General features: G+C 43.5%; 1 protein-coding gene across 1 annotated transcript in view; it reads right to left on the reverse strand.

Annotated features, from left to right (window-relative positions):
- Positions 1–17,362, reverse strand: part of LOC139609807 (transmembrane protein 47-like) — a 29,172-nt gene extending 11,810 nt beyond the window's left edge. Inside the window, exons 1-2 of the mRNA XM_071464786.1 lie at positions 16,859–17,362; positions 2,002–2,142 (exon numbers count right to left, since the gene is read on the reverse strand). Coding sequence (XP_071320887.1) covers positions 2,002–2,142; positions 16,859–17,087 — 370 coding nt within the window. The 5' untranslated portion in view covers positions 17,088–17,362. The remainder of the gene's footprint in view (positions 1–2,001; positions 2,143–16,858) is intronic.
- Between the last annotated feature and the right edge of the window lie 80 nt (positions 17,363–17,442).

Below are 17,442 nucleotides of genomic sequence, written 5' to 3' on the forward strand. Positions count from 1 at the left end.
ACACATTAACACAGATGGTGTGAAAAACAAGGCTTAAAGAGGTGGATGGTTGTTAAGAAGTGTGCATGTGATCTATCATTCACTGAGGGTCGCTTTATAGTTCACCCAAAAACACTTTGCCTCTGTGCTCGGCTTTTCAGATGTCGTTTGAAGAGGTTGTTTGTGCCCTGTCATGGTAAAACAAACAGATTTTTGACGGTTAGTGTTTGAAAGTTTTCTGTTTGTTTGTATGCTAAGGATTTAAAGATGGTTTCTGTTTCCCAAAGTCTAAAATGATATGGTAAGAAATGATATGAGCACATTTGGTTTGCTTTGAAACCATGATACGAGTTTTAACAACATGTTGAGATATCATGATGATAACATAATGATGAATTTTTCTTTTCCAACTAATAAATTTAAAATTCTTCTGACGGCAGAAGTTTTTGTTTGTGGAAAAATGAGTCCTTCCCTTAGCATCCCTTAGAAATGAGCATTAGTGCATTGTGTTGCTGCCTGGCTCAGAGCTGGGAGGCCTCACACAGATGTGTCATTCAAAAAAGTAATTTATTCAACTCATATTTATTCAGCTCATATTTACCAAAATACTAACTAAACCTAACAAAGAACGGAGGCTGAGGAGGATGCAGCAGGCCATGGCTGAGAGAGACAGACTGACACTGCCAGGAGGGCTGTCCCTTACGCCTTCTGGAAGCCCCGCCCAGCTGGTCAGGTCGAGCCGACGACCCGCCCAACTCCACCGACCAACTCAAGTCCCACTGGCAGGAGTCGTCTGCCACAATATATTTTTTGAACGACCAGTCGCGGTCGCCAAAATTGAAAACCTCCAAATTAACATGTTGTAGGTTTAACGTTTCAAAATTCATGGTGGGGGCACGTTGGGCTTTCTCTCCCTGCGGTCCCAGAACAATAAACCTTTTTGAATTTGCTACAGCTCTGATTTGCACCTCTGACTGGATTCTTTTGTATATGCAGCTGAGGCTGAGTACTTTAAGCCGCCGGCCATGACAAAACTGTTGAAGGAAAAACACGACCCCTGAGAAATCAAACTGACAGCCATTACATCAATGATCCAGGTGACTCCTGCGCTTTTATATTAAAGACATTTATCAAAGATAGAATATATAACTAAAGAAAACTTTGAAATGAAATTTATGGTGCAAAAAAAAAACACACTGAGAACCAGCGGTAATCCAACTTCATGACTCCACAGATATTTAAGCTGCAAATGTCACAGCGTCTGCTTGTTTGCAGAGGCTGAAGCAAGAGAAGCTTTTCAGCATGAAATGACTGTGTTTGAACGAGCAGTCAAATGTCAATGCAGGCATAATTAGGATGTCTAATGCATTCATTTTCATTAGTGATAAATGTGTTGAAAGTATTTTTCAGGATAAGAAGACCACCTCACTGCTGTGTCTCCCTGATATGCACAATATGATTGAGAGAAAACTCACAGACGACACATCCGGCTCTGCAAAACGAAACATACGTCTTAAAAATTTGTTCGAATTTTTTCCGGGTGGTGAGAACGTGCAGTGGAAAATGTGGAAAACTTCACAGTTGTCCAATTTGAGATTGGGGCTGACTGGGGAAATTAAACGGACAGGCGTGTCGGCCCGCTGCAACCCTGCTGAGCCCGAATCATAAAAATAGGATTTTCTCTAAATGAGTCTGAGTGAGAGAGGAATTGTGTGTGTGAATGTGTGTGTGTGTGTGTGTGGAGTCTGTCTGTGTGCCTGTTTAATCAGTAAGTACGGATTATCATTTGAATGCATGTCAGTTTTCAATGTGATTACCCTGCAACCTTCCAGTTACCTTGTCTAAATTAGCTAATTAAGTAATCTTATTTGTGTGTGTGTGTGTGTGTGTGTGTGTGATTGTGTGTCATTAAGTATGAGTATTTTAGTGGATAATGAGTGAGCGGCCTTCAACCCACACCTGCTGACGGTGTGATTGTGCACGGACCACAGTTCATGTGTTCATGCGCATGTGTGCACTGACCTGCAGCGAAGAGCATGAAAGCGACGGGTGCGTAAAAGCGCCGCCTCGTGCCGATGCACACGGCAACCAGAGCGACCAGGAATGACATCAGCACCAGGGCCCCGCCCCCTAGCAACAGGGCCAGCGTAGCAACCTGCCAGTCTGGGAAGGGAAAGAGGGAGGAAGGTGGACAGAAAAAGTGGTTAAGAGACATAGAAAGCAAAAAAAAAAGAAAAAGTGACCTGATAAACGTTTAGAGAACATTCATGAATAAATACAATAAAGCAAATGCTAACAGAGCTGAAAATGAAATGCAAAAGACCTTGAGGTGTGGCCTGGGAGGACAGACGGAGCCACAAGAGACATGTTATATATTACCGCTTTTACCTCCATTAAGTATGTTGATCAGGGGGAGGAAGAGGAGGGAAGGAAGGGAGGCATAAGAGAGGGAGGAGTGAAAATAGAAACAGGAAGGAATCAAAGGAGAACAGGCAGCGTGGTGAAAGGAAGGAAGTAAAGAAAGAGGGAGGGAAGTGAGAGGGAGAGGAAGAGGGAGAGCAGAGGTACATGGAAGAGAGAAAAGGATGGGATACAGAAGGAAAGAGGAGAAGGAGGGATAGATGAAGGATGGATGAAAATAAATATATTTTCATTTCATTTCAATAAATAAATAAATACAGAATACAAGGGAATGAAGAAGAAAGGGGGATGAGAGGAGGAAAGATGGAGAGCTGCGAGGTAGGCAGATGGAAGGAAGAAAAGGTGAATATAAAGTGAATGGAAAGAGAGAAAGAAGGAAAGAAAAAGATAAAGAAAGAGGGGCAAGATGAAAGGAAGGAAGGAAAGGAAGGAAATAACATTGAGAAAAAGAATGAAATAAAGGCAATGAAAAAGTAAGCAAGGATGAATAGGAAAGAAGGGAATGAGGAGGAAAGCAAGGGAATGAAGTTCAGGAAGCATGGACAGAGAGAAGAGAGTAAAGGAGGGAGGAGGGAGAGAGAGGAAAGGATTCAAAGAAAGTCATAAACGAAGGAATTAAATTATACTGAGAGGGAAAAAATAAAACGACTCGTAGTGAAGGATGGAAGGTAGAAAAGGATGAAAGGTAAAAGGAAGAGTGAAAGAGGGTGGAATGAATTAAGGGGTAGTAAACACAGAAAAAAAGAGACAGAGAAGAAGAGATAGGTGGAGGATGAAGGGAGTGAAGGAAGGAAGTGAGGACAGACAGTGGACAGAAAAGAATGAGGAAGGAAATAAGGTATGAGGGACAAAGGCATAGAAAGGTGGAGGAGAGAAAGGAGGGAAGACAAGGAAAGGAAAGAAGGTAGCAGGGGACAGGCAGGAAGGAAGAAAAGAATGGAAGGTGGATGAACAAAGGGGAGAAAGGAAAGAGGGAGGAAACAAAAGAGGGACAAATGAGTGTCGAGAGCGACGAAAAACAAAGGGAATGGAGGAACAAAGGGGACCTGGGGAAAAAGGGACTGACAAGTTACAGCGAGATGAAGAGAGGTGCGTTCGCAACGAGGCGGCGAGCGACTCAGAGCGGGTGATGGGCGATAAAAGAGGAGACACATGCAAGTGGAGAGGCACCGGCGTAATGTTGCAAGGACACAGAGAGGGCAGCATGAAAAGAAATGCCATAAGGAGGAGAAGGAGGAAGAGGAGGGTGGGGAAGGCAGAGGGGAGAGGAGGGAGGAGGAGGAAAAAAGGAGGTGAGGAGGGCGTGAAGGGGCTGGGGACAGAGCAGCGCTGAGTGAAAGTAATGAAGAGAGAAAGCACTTAGTGTTGTACCTGAGCTGACAAAAAGCCTCCGCTAAAAAGCTTTGCTGGCATCTTATCAAAAATCTGTCCCAATTTATATATAGGGAGCACACACACACACACACACTCAGATACACACACACACACACACACATATAAAGTCACACCCAAGCTCGATTCCCAAATTAGTGAGTATTCTGCTACTGCTACCTCTAATTTCCCACTTCACTCTTCTCAGCTGTTTTCAGACAGATGTTAGACGCAGGGCGATTGCATACCAAGGGAATAAAAAAAGGTGCGACGCGTTTGGATGTGAAACTCTGTCACGTCACACGAGGACACGAGGAGCTGAAAATGTTTTAACCAGAGCAAAAGGAAAAAAAAAAAAAGAGAACAGAAAGAAGTGGAGTTCCTGGTGAGTTCTGAGGGTAGTCTCACACACACACACACACACACACACACACACACACACACACACACACAGTGCGTGCATATTTCGCCAGCTACATTACAGCCAATGTACGTACAGTTGGTACATTGGCCCACAGGTCGTCTGTGCAGCAGGTTATTATGACCCATAGTTACATTTTGTTGCTAGGCGACATCTAATGGTTGTAGTAATTATGACAGGAGCAAAGGGAAAAGTGCGGTGACGTAGTTTATAATAATGATATAATCGTGATAATGGACATTTTGAAATGACATTTTAAAAATTAAATTAAATGATTAATTGTAAAAAAAAAAAAAAAAAAAAACAACAAAAAAAAAACAGATCAATCAATAATTCAGCCCAACACCAAACCTTTGCGGCCTTTGTGTCACATTCACATATTCATTTTTCTGTATTTTCACTATGCTTTTTTTCATCCCTCCAAAATTCCACGCCCAAGTGCACCTACATGTAGCTTAGGCTTCTGTAGACCATATTTTAGGACAAATTCATGCATAAATGGGGGTGAATTCGTTTCCTCTTCTCTTCCTTTCCACTGTCTATTACAAAACACATAAATAAAAGAATCTGCGCTCTTTGAGGACATACAGTACCTTTTTAAAGATAAACTTCAAACTGCAAGTTCAGGATAAAACATCAATGAACCGCATCTGACAGAGAAATGTAGCTGTCAGCGCAGACGCAGATGCGAAGCCGCTGCACAGTAGATAGCATCAAAAGTATAGTGAAGAGCTATTTTAGTGAATTTAATTTTTTATTTTACAGCCATGCATGTTGTCTAAATACAGGCGATGCCTAAATTTACTGCTCTAGTGTGGTAAAAACGCTTATGAAAGATTGATGGTGGAGGAGGGAGATAAGGAAAGATGAGAGATTTAGAGGCGGGGGGGGGGGGGGGGGGGGGGGGGGGGGGGGGCAGAGATGGAGTTGGAAGATGAGATGCAGAGTTGCACAGGCAGAGAAATAAGGAGGAAATTAAAGCTGAGAGAGGAGAAGGTAGAGAGTGATAGAGAAGAAGAGGAGAGGTGTATAAAAAGATAGATATATGGTATGATCAGAAGCATCTGTTATGTTGTTGCAAATGCAAAGAACCCAAAGAATTGCTTATTTTCAGTTTGAATGATGCTGCTGATTAGGAAGGTGACACCGTAGGTCATTGTCTGGACAAACATCTATTCAGCTTCATTAAAATGTTTCCTGGCATAAACAAAATTATTCTTTTATTGCCTCTCGGCCATGTGGGTTTGTTTGCATGTTTGCTTCATGTTTTCAGCAAAGTCCTTCAGGCAAAAAACTCATTTGACTTGAAGTCAGCCTTGAAATGCCCCGAGAGTTGCCCAAGATGTTTCCCTGTATAAGCAATGCAACAAAATATGCAGGAGTGGATTCAAAATGTAAGGTTCAAATTTAATTATATTAAAATTTGGAATTTAATACGTTTAAAATTTATTTAAAGAGGCAATATACAAGTTTTTTATGCTATCAAAATGCCACAACCATTAGCCGACGCTAGCATTGCTGTGACATGCTCCACAGCCATGCTGACAGCATTGGTAACAGCAAGTCAGCTAACATTAGCATATTATTTAGCATCATATTTAAGGACAATCCTATGGTGGCCCTGAGAGCTCAGCGCGGTGCTGCCTAAGGAAATACACGCACATAGACAAAACACAAATTCGGAAAACATCCTCATCAATTTGACAACACAACAGTGTTGTGTTGTCAAATTGATGACAACACAACAGTGTTGTGTTGTCAACAGACAACAACAGAAGTGTTTCCAGGGGACATTAAAAAGTGATGAACCTGCTGGGACGCACTTGTTGTTCAATGCTTTGTGACTTTTGAAGTTAAAAGCATTCAATAACAAGTGTGCATGGATGTATTATAATACATGTATAATAATACACCCATGCATTTGCATCCCTGCAGGGTTCACGTTACAACAGTAAGTTTTATCTGTCATGCACGTGCAATGTGCAAAGCCTCCTTTCTCTGTTTCTCTCACACCCTGAGGCAGCTTTTTCAAATTGTATCATGAACACATACACTGTAGGCAACAGTATAAATTGCCACAAGCGCCATCACATCCATTCGCTCTCTCACACACACATCAAGTGCATGTAACTTGTAAAGTAGTGCTTTCATTGTACCACTTTCTCACACACTGACACACACTGTGCTGTGCTGTGAACCGCCCTCTCTCTTTTTCACCCACACTCTGGCTGTAATGTGACAGTTTGCCGTGTGAGAGGATTACTACACCGCACCGTCACATTTTCTCTTTACATTAAAGCCACTCCAAGCTGTCACACTGATTTGCTGCTTCAGTACTTTGGGTGTTTGTATCCGAAACAGAACCTATCAGTCATGTAGCTGCAAATGCGAAATCTGGAGAACACACATACAGTGTGTTTGTCAGGTAGGTATCATTTTAGCATTTCAGTCATTAGATTTAGTGACACTGTAAAGGTTAGTGACTCTAATCCCAATCAATCAGACAGTCAAGGGGTTGTGCTTGCAGAACGAACACATGTGGCTATACAACACGTGATTACACATCATATACAGTGTCAAGAAAAAGTAAACAAACCCTCAAATTAATGTATTGCTCTTGTCTGTATGTGAACCCCTCAGTGAATGACATCAACAGAGGCCAACTGCAGTCAGGAGCCTCATCAATGATGCCTTGCAAAAAAGAGTTGCAATCGAGAGCTGTTGATTTGTACAAACCGGGAAACGCTTACAGAGTTCATGAGTCTACCACATGCAAAATTATTGTGCATGGCTGCATGGAGCATGGAGGAGGCTCCTATTCTCCACAGAAGAAAATGACTGCGCGCCAAAGAGTGCATTGACGGCCCAGATCTTAGATAGAGACGCTGTGGAATAACCACAGAGAACTGTTCACACCAGACATCCTAAAAATATGGTTGAGCTGAAGCTGGTCCAAAATTTATAATATAAAAAATATAACTTCATAACATAACATGGACAATCAAGATGACAAAGAGCAACTTCCAGGTGCCGCCAACAGATAGGAGGCCACACAAGCTCCTCTCGAGACTTACATTAGGATCAGACCACAATATTTAACCAATCAGTGTAGAAAAGCAGGTAATTCCTGAGGGTTCACGTGCTTTTTCTTACCACTGTAAGTAGGCGGGATGTTGGTCAGTCTGTCAGTCCTCCACTTTGATCCAGGCTGAAATATCTATATCTAACTACTGAATAGATAGCCATGAAATTTTGTAACATTCATGGACCCCAGAGGATGAATCCTACTGATTTTAGTGATCCTCTCACTTTTCCTCTACTGCCACCAGTAGTTCAAAGTTTTCACTCGTCCTGTGAAATATCTCTATCTCTACATGCAATTATGTTCCCCACAGGATGAAATGTAATACTTTTAATCCTCTGACTTTTCATCTGGCACTCATCATCATCATCAGGTAAAAATTTTAATGATTAAAAAATGTAAATGATATTCCCATCAGCCTGAGCTGCACTTTGGGTTTAGTGCTAATTAGCAAATGTTAGCATGGGACACAGACACACAACTCCAGGGAGCAGTTACAGGGCACACACACACACACAGACACAGACACACAGGTTCAAACAGTGAGCTGCTAACTGCTATGCAGACTGGTAAAATGAACCCGTCACGTCTCATCCCCACATTAAGGCTCCTATAGTATCGGCACCTCCGTGTGAGACGCTTTGGTCGGTGATTGTGTGTTTTTTTTTTTTTTTTAAAGTTATTGAGTGAAGCCCCGAGCATGACACACTCACAGCAGAAAGTGTAGCCGCTGTGTTTCTGGTTTAGGCAGGTGACAGGCCTGTTTACAGCGCCTGGCTCCGAAAGATGGAAAAAGGGGCAAAAATTAGCGATCGGGGCTGTAGCCGATAAATACCCATAGAGAGTCATTTGACCCGCGAGTGAATGCTGATTGTACGCTTTCAGACTGACAGCAAAAGCTCCATGTTCGCAGGCGTTAGCACATTTAAAAGTGGCTTTAGAGAGCTAGGGCTGAGTTGGAAAAATCTGATTCTTTTTCAGCACACACAAAGAACCCAGAGGAGATATTCACTGAATTTGATTTAAAAAAAAACTGTACTGGATTAAAAATCACTTACTCCACCTTTAATACCAGAGGACAAAACTATATTAAATACAATTTTGCACATTTATATCCATAGATAATTTAGAATCTGTTTATTTTGAGACATGCTGCTGCTGTGATACTGGAAGTGCTTTGAAGAATGCATGATTTGCATGCACCGAGTGGATTATGTGAGTTTGAGCACACGCGCATCCCTTTCCCCATCATGCCCCCAGTGTGTGTGTGTGTGTGTGTGTGTGTTTTGGGTTTGGCGGATGGGGGAAGCTGTAGGTTCCTTGCTATTCCCCTGTCTGTCTGTCTGCTACAGAACTGAATGCCACATCATTTCCCATTCCTCGTTCAGCCGCTACAAATAGACCGGGTGTCTCGGGGGGCTCACTGAGAGGAGAGATGGAGTCGTAGGAGAGGAGGGGAGGGAGTGGGTAAGGGAGGAGGAGAGGAGGGAGAGAGGGAAAGGGGGGAGAGGTTTGACCCTTGGAGAAAATGGAAAGAGGAGATAGATGGAGAGGGCTGAGGAAAAGGAGGATGGCGAAATCACAAAGGTAAAATGATTAACATAAGAAATGTAACGATGGAGCCCAAGGGGAGGAGAAAGGAAGGAGAAGAAGGGAAGAGAGGAAGAAAGGAGAGAGAAGGGATTGACAAACAAACAAAAAGGAGATGAAAAAAAATGGAGGGAGGATTCAGGACAGAGAAAAAGACAATTCATTTAAGAATACAGATGAAAGGCCAGGGCAGGTAAAAGCAACCGATGGATCGATAAGACTGATAGAGAAAGATGAGAAGGGCAGAGAGCGAGGAGTAGGCAGTTATGGAGGTTTTTAGGTCTTCAGTGATGAATGATCTCAAATCTGTGACAACAAAGACTGGTGAATGTGGGTCAGAACAGGACACAATCGACCACTCTGCACTAAATGTGTTTAAAATCCCATCTGTCCACTAAATCGAGTACATCCTTTGGCATTTATTCTGAAATGCATAAATATTGGCCATGCAATTTTGGTTACTATGCTAAAGAAGCTCCAGAGTTTCTGTAATTCATGGTAAACAAACCACAAGAAAGAGAGAGACAGAGAAAACCTGGTATGGTTTCTAGCGATGGTTTAAAGGTGGAGTATTCAATTCTGGAGAAAGACATCAAAACAAATACACCCTTTCCCTCAGTGCTCCCTCAGAAGCCCCACCCCAAATTCCTGGGCGTGTATTGCCGAAGCACACGAACATCCAAAACACAACAGAGTGAAAATTAGGAAACGTTAGTTAGTTCGGATTGTTTTCACAACACTACAGTAACAGAAGAGAGGGCCGTAGGTTTGTAGCTAGGCTAACAAGCAAGCTAATGCTACCTGGCATAGCATTTCAAATTTAATCCAACCAAATATCCACTGTGCTAGCAAATTGGGTTTTTAGGGCTTCGTGGCTATAAAACCCTTCACACTCTGTACAGACAAAAACCATCACACAGAGCAAACAATGCTGCTGCAATGCTAACATGCAGAGAGGACGAAAGGGTTCCCCTCAGCCGGCACACCAGCTCCAGACAGCAATCAACAACAACTCTCCTGCCACTACAGCTACTGGTACCTGCTGGATAACTATCCAGATGGGGTTAGCCATCAAAAACATTAGCAAACGAGGCAAAGCAATGGTTCTGCTGAACATTGCAAGACTAATGTTACCCAAGAGGTTCAGACCAACTTCCACATCTGCCTTCATGCCTGTCATCTGAGGGTCTCTCCACCATAGTCAGGACAAATCCCGGTTGGCGGCTGCAGCAAGGTGTCGGGGGACCACCAAGACGTCCATAAAGTTTTTTTTTTTTAAAAAGGGGGAATTTCTTACAATATTTACAAATCAAATCAGTCATTAAAAATAGAATCAATGTCATAAACAATCCCCTCCTTCCACCCCAACTAGCTAAACTCTCTCAAACTTATATAAACTAATTTCCAATAGACAGTTATATCCACCTGCCAATAAATGGGAAGACGATTTATCTCTCCCCTCTGATGCCGACCTCTAGAGACAGACCTGTAGAAATCCAATTGAAATGACAAGAAACAACCCAATAGAAAATCCTCCATACAACACACATCACTCAAAATAAAATGCATAAAATGGGTCAACACACTCTAGGCACTGGTTTGCTGGATCTGTTGGTCCGAGCGACTCTCTTTAAATCCCATTTACAAAGCCAGGGCTGTGTAGGAGCACAATATTTTCTTCAGCACACACACACACACACAGAACAGACTAGCTAGCAGACCATGAGGAGGTATTCACTGAAGATGACAAAATGGATTTCAGATTAGAATCACTTACTCTACCTTTAAGTATCTCAAGCTGTAACCGAATCCAGCAGTGTGCCTGGGAAATCTCTCAAGGTCAGGCGAATGACAAACCTACTGGTAGAAATGGCACATCTTTTGTTGTCAGCTATTTGTTGTTGTTGCATTTGAAGCTGTTGATTGTGTATTTTTTTTGACTGAAAAGGCATTGAAAAACCAATTCACACACATTCTTAATTGATTATGATGCATGAAATTTAAATTGTCAAAAAAAAAAAAAAAGGAAAAATAGGAAAAGGAAAGAAAGGATGGGAGAAGAGAAGAGCAGATGAGAAAAGAAGGAAGATGGAAGGAACAGAGGCAGGGATGAATGAATGGAGAGGAGGAAGAGGTGGCTGTTAAGTCTACCGGGGGGGGGGGGGGGGATAAAGAGAAAAAAGAAAGTAGGTTGGCTTCCAGGGATAACTTCTTAGGGTTCAAGCACCTTTCGGCAGAGCGCAGTGTTTCTGTGTGTGTGTGTGTGTGTGTGTGTGTGTGTGTGTGTGGACATGCTGACATGAAATAATTGACACGTGCTTCATGTGTCAGTTTAAATTGATGCCTTTTTGTCATTCACCGAGCACTTTATTAGAAACACCTGTACACCTGCGTATTGTTATCCAATCAACCAATCATGTGACAGCAATGCATAAAGGCCATGAGCTTCAGATAATGTTCACATCAAACATCAGAGTGGGGAATTTACTGAAAATGGTGCCAAAAATGAAAAACATCCACTTTTATGGACAGAAAGACCTTAGTGATGAGAGAGGTCAGACTATGGTAACTTAAATAACCACTCTTTACAACTATGGTCAGAAAAGCATCTCAGAACGGACACGCTGAACCTTATGGAGGACAACCACTCCTGTCGGCCAAGAACAGAAATCTGAGGCTGTAGTGCACACAGGCTCAACAAAACTGAGAGGCTGGAAAAGCACAAGCTCATCTGATGAATCTCGGTTTCTGCTGAGGCCCGCAGATGGCAGGCTCAAAAAGATGAATCCATAGATCCAACCAGCCTTGTGTCAACAGTCCAGGCTGACCGTGTTCATCTCTTTATGACCACAGTTTACATCTTCTAATGGCTACTTCCAGCAGGATAATGCACCATGTCACAAAGCAAAAGTCTAAGGCTACATCCACACTACTACATTTTCCTTTTAAAACGCATCTATTTTGCTACGTTTTCGCCTCCCATCCCAACTATGGAGTTTGAAAAGCCCCAAGAACAAGACACCTTTGGAAACAATGACGTAACGACTAACAACGACTACCTGTGGCGAAAGCAACATGAGGAACGAATTACAAGTGTTACTGACCTTGTTGTCTTTGCTAGCAGCTGTTGTGCAGTGAACTTCTGCAGGTTAAAGCTACAGCTGCCTTTGCTGTTCCTAGTCAGCTGAGTACAACTGAGAGTAGACAACCTGTTCCCTGTTTACACTGGCTCGTGCATGCTCAGTGTACCTGAGTGCTCATGTATGTATGCGTTTTGAGGTGTGGATAGTATGGACGCAGATCATTTCTGATACAAAGGTAGAATTGGTTGTCTGAACAGAGACCGCTCTCGTTTTAAAATGCCGTTTTAAGCGTAGCAGTGTGGACGTAGCCTAAAACTGGTTTCATGAACACAACAGTGAGTTCAGTGAACTTCAGTGGCCTCCCCAGTCTCCAGACCAGATCCAGTGGAATGCCTTTGGGATGTGGTAGAGCAGGACTGAGGCTGTTTTGAGAGCAAAGGGAGGAACAAACCAGCGTTATTGCGGTGTTCCTAATAAAGTACTCGGTGAGTGTCGTCTTTGTTACGGAACTGAAACGCCTTTTCAGCTGGAAAAACAGCAAAATCTTTTCATGTTCCTCCTTGGCTCAGAAATCAAACTGGCAAAGAGAGCCAACTGTTTAGCTCCTCTCCTGCCCTCCATCACCCCATATACTGTGTTTTAGTGCACACTCCCACTGTTTCATTCAATTATTCTTCTGTTTCGGTTGTTAAACATCTGAATGAGCATGAACAGTGATTTGATAGTAGCTCATTAATCCTAATGTTACCTGCTAACGAGGCAAACTCTAACTCCTGCACCGGTGTGCTGAGACGCTGGTTAAGATTATGATAATGAAGTCGTCTGACAGAATCAACATAAACACAGCTCATCATCACCTGCTGATGATCCTCCCAGAGCGGCGGCAGCCCCTCTGTTTCATCATCCAACCTATAAATACGTACAACAACGCACACCAATTACTAATAATCATTTTCCTGTCATTGCGCCAAAACCCCAAGAATTTTTTGACATGTGATCTTACAATGCCGTGATCAAACCGTGTCCAGTCCAGATTTCATCAAATATGCGTCATAGTTGGAAATATCTGGGCAACTACATCTCCAGGTTCTGGGGTATTTTGTGCAGTGTGAGTGTCAATAAACATATTGACAGGAAAAGAAGAGTTTTTAATGAATGTGCAGAAAAACAGCGTAATTTAACCAGTGTCTTAACACAACAGTGCAGGAGGCAAGGCAGGTTTATTTGCACTGCACCTTTCAACAACAAGGCAACACAAAGTGCTGTAGTTTTCCTGCTCTATTTAGGATTTATGGGCCACAATCAAACGGCTCGTTCCGTTTTCTGACAACAGAGACAGGAAAATAATTCAATAAAAGCAGATGAACAGTTTGTATGTACATTAAAACACAGTATAGGTGTGACAGAGACCAGGAGAAGAGTTAATTGCATGCACAGCTCAACACATGTTGGCTGCCTTCAACATTTTTTTATGACAGCCAGGGCTGGTGGATTTATGCTTTCCTTGACCTTCAACCTTTGACCACCAAAATCGTAACAGTTCATCCTTGAAATGTTTGTGCCAAATTTTAAGAAGTTCCCTCGAAGGTGTCACTGAGATTTCACATTCACAAGAATGGGACATACGGACAGATGGACAACCTGTTGCAGAAGCATAAAAATAAAATACGACTATGTTAAAAGATATCAATAACTTTTGAAAATAATGCCTTTTGCCACCTGTAAATGACAGGTCTCTAAAGACCCTGGATACATATAAACAAAACACCCGTGCACCACAGATTAAATCCTGTAAATAATGTGCAACATTTTTATAATATGTCACAATTATAATAACAATTAGCTAAGTGAACTGGGGAACGAGCTGGTTCAGTTTTTGCAAAATTGTAAGCGTTGCTCTGTTGCTAACGGGATAATAAGTTCACACAGGGTTCATTCAGTGGGCTTACTTGTATCATCAACCCCTGTCTCCTAACTGCCTACAGATAAGTTCTCTGTTCTGGAGCAGTTTATACTCTGACAGAGGAGTCAGAGTATAAACTGAGGAACAAAAGTGGACACAGCCACAGCTAATAAGCTACGATAGCTTCCTCCATGTTGGACTGTGCGGCTCCACTCACTGGTCTGTCAAGACGGCTTGCTATCAGCCGAATTCAACAAAAGTTGGGCGTCGAAAATTCAAGCAGCTTTGCTTTGCTCCCATGAGCAAACCCACTGATCTGCTCTAATACTGATCCTGGTGATTCCACTGGAGTGAATTACAATCTGCTGTGACCAGGCCTTAGAGGCATGTATAAAAAGGAATTTGGGTATTGAGCTTTCCCTAGTTTTCTTTTTGAGCAGTATGGTAGCCCAGCAGGTTCAAACATCCCTGTGCTGAAGTTCCCATGTGCAAGCTAATGAATACCCACAAGCTCCACCTTTTTTTTTAGCCCTGCCTGGTCAAAAAAAAAAAAAAAAAAGACAATTTTTCTGCAGTGATCAATTCAGTTTCACATGACAACAACAAGCAAATCGTTCCAATGATTGAAAAGGATGAGCTGAGTTAACAGAAACTGCTGCTTTGGTCCGTGTCTGTCTCTGGAACAAGCCAGGGGAGCTGGCACAAACAGAGTGATTTATTTTTTAAGATCAATGTGTGTGCACTGGTGAGGCTCACACACACACACACACACACACACACACACAAGCCGACACACCCCCGCCGCGCCAAGACATCTAATTAAGGAGTCCTGGTCTGGGTATGTATGCATGTGTGTGAGTAGCACAGACAGAAAGGAACAGCTGAAAGTTGTGGTCACATAGTGTGCCTGTGTGTGTCTGTGTGTGTGTGTGTGTGTGTGTGTGCGTGCGTGTGCGCGCCTAGGTCCTAGGAGAGAAGGTGCAGACATGCAACAACAGAAAAATCAGAGTGTGACATGAAATATTCAGCTGGGCTTCAGAGGAGACCGTCCAGAAATAGGTCTGCTCAACGTGGTAGCCTCTTAGTGGCACAAACACACACTCATATACACACAATCTCACACACACACACACTTACACACACACACAGTCACACACCAATTTACACACTGACATACAGACACCCAGGCTCCCCTTCTGTCAAAAAAATACACACACACACACAAACGGAGACACAGTTATTCACTTGCATCCAGAGATACGCACACACTGTGCAGTTGCTGCAAATACACACATGCAGACTCACACACACACACACACACACACACACACACACAATCATGATCCCATCCTACCCACAAAGGGAGCAACACAGACTTGTGGTCTGGTCAAATATCAGCTCTGCAGGTAGACACAGTGTGTGTGTGTGTGTGTGTGTGTGTGTGTGTGTATAGATAGATGGATGGATAGATGTGGTATTGTCTGATTTCTTCCTGATGTCGTCATAATGTAATTAGCACCAGTCAGCATCAGTGTCACACTGGTCGTAAATGAAGCCACTTTCGTCTCAATTAAAGTAACGCTCGTGGACTCCGTTTCCCTGGAAACCGATCCAACATCCAACCAAGATCAACATCTCCTCTCCTGCCCTAAAACTGGAAGACTTCTCCTGGGCACAACAACAAGGCCGTTTACTAGACAACAAAAGAAAGGGGGAGGATAATTAAAAAAAAAAAAAAACAGAACGAGACAGACTGAACTCTGTATCCAGCATAATAATCTGCCTTTTTTTTTTTTCTCCCTCCATTCCCTCTCCTGTGTTGAAAAATGAATTAATTAGGTGCAGGTAAGTGGCAACACCCTGCAGAGTTGTCGTGCTTTCCCCTGAGGGTGGTGGCAGTTTTGCAGCATTATAAATCTAGATGGTAATCATCATGAAGCTGCGAGAAACAGGCTGAAACTGAGCAGCAACCGTTATTTTTGTTTCCCTGAACGGGCCCCGGGTGTATGAACATTTCTTTAGTGCAAAATTGTAATCATCCACTATCACAGAGATGCCTCTTTTTTTAACATTCATTTGTAATTAAACGTTGCATTTTAGGGCCGCAACTTAGTGTTATTTCATTATTTTAATATTACATTGAATCTGGCAATTCGTTTCTCAGTTAATGGTTTGATTCATATGTCAGAAAACAGTGAAAAACAGCCATGCTGACATATTAAACTGATTTGTTCTGCGCAGCATCAGTCTTAGTTAACAATCATAGAAAATAAAGATATATAAAAAATATATTCTGAGAGGAATATGGCATCTTCGCTTTAAAAATGAAATAAATAATTAATTAATCAAGTATCAAAACTGTGTCAGATTAATTTCCGTCTGATTAACAACCTCATCTTTCCAGCTCTTATGCATTTATAATCAGACTTCGCAGCCCACTGGTGGTAATTCACCCCCTTCTGACCAGCACTGACCTGCTGCTCTGCTGCTCGCTCATCCACCTCCCTCCCTCCATTTCCACCAATGATCCACTTTCTCTCCATAATCAAAAGCTCAAGATCAAATGACCCAAACTTGTTTGGAGTGTGATTTCTGTTTGAAGTGCACTCCGGCGTTTCACCTCCACAATAATTGATGTGGAGATCCCACCGGAGTCGCAGGTTGACTGGGACAAGACAAGATGAGGCTTTGATATGGTTGGATAGAGACAGTGGGGAGTCACAACACCTCTCCACTGGCTTCTTTCCCTGCAGGACTGCCCCTCTAGAGGTGATGAGGAATCCCTCCATCATCTTGATCAGCTTCAGAGTCATTACTTGGTGTCAATCAGAACAACTCTTTGTTCTCTAGTGTATAAAAACAGTTGTTAATGCATGGCAGAAGAGGTAATGCTCTGATGGAGGTGCCCTGTCCGGTGCGTACGGGACAGGCTGGATGGATGGTTGTTAGTATCTTCATAAGCTCATTTATTGAGACTTTTACCCCCCCCCCCCCCCCCTCCTGGTTACCTGATCCCAGCGTGCTGCTGCACTGCCAGTTCTCGGTGCTCGCCGGTTTCCAGCAGGACTCCCACAGGGACAGGTAGTACTGGTCGTCGGCGGTCACCCACGCCGGGCTCATCACGGCTCCCACATCCAGGCAGAGCGCCAGGAAGACGCACACCAGCCCGACCAGCTTCAGCGGCGTCAGCGGGGAGCTGCGCGCCGACTCCTCCGTCTCGGTGACAGCAGAGGACATGGCGAGGCTGGACCGGCAGGCGGGGGTTCAAAAACCCAGGGAGGATGCCGCTGTGTGAGTGTGAGTGTGAGTGTGAGTGTGTGTTGATGTGTCCCTCCCTCACGCTGTGTGGACGCGTGCGGGGAAGTCTCAGCAAAGTGCCGTCGATGCTGCCGGTGCCACGCCGGGTCCCTGCGTTGCGCGCTGGACGGACGCTCCGCCTGTTGGCACCGCTGCCGCCGCCGCCGCCGCCGCGCTCAGGAGGTCTCCACCGTTTACAGCGCTGACGTCAAGGCTCCGAGGGATCAGCAGGTGCTACAGGGTCCTAAAGAGAGAGAGAGGAGGAGGAGGAGGAGGAGAGAGAGAGAGAAACCCC

Source organism: Trachinotus anak, unplaced genomic scaffold (genome assembly GCF_046630095.1).
Source record: "Trachinotus anak isolate AG129_WGS33_773 ecotype Australia unplaced genomic scaffold, CSIRO_AGI_Tana_v1 ptg000026l, whole genome shotgun sequence".
In the NCBI taxonomy this organism is placed as follows: domain Eukaryota; kingdom Metazoa; phylum Chordata; class Actinopteri; order Carangiformes; family Carangidae; genus Trachinotus; species Trachinotus anak.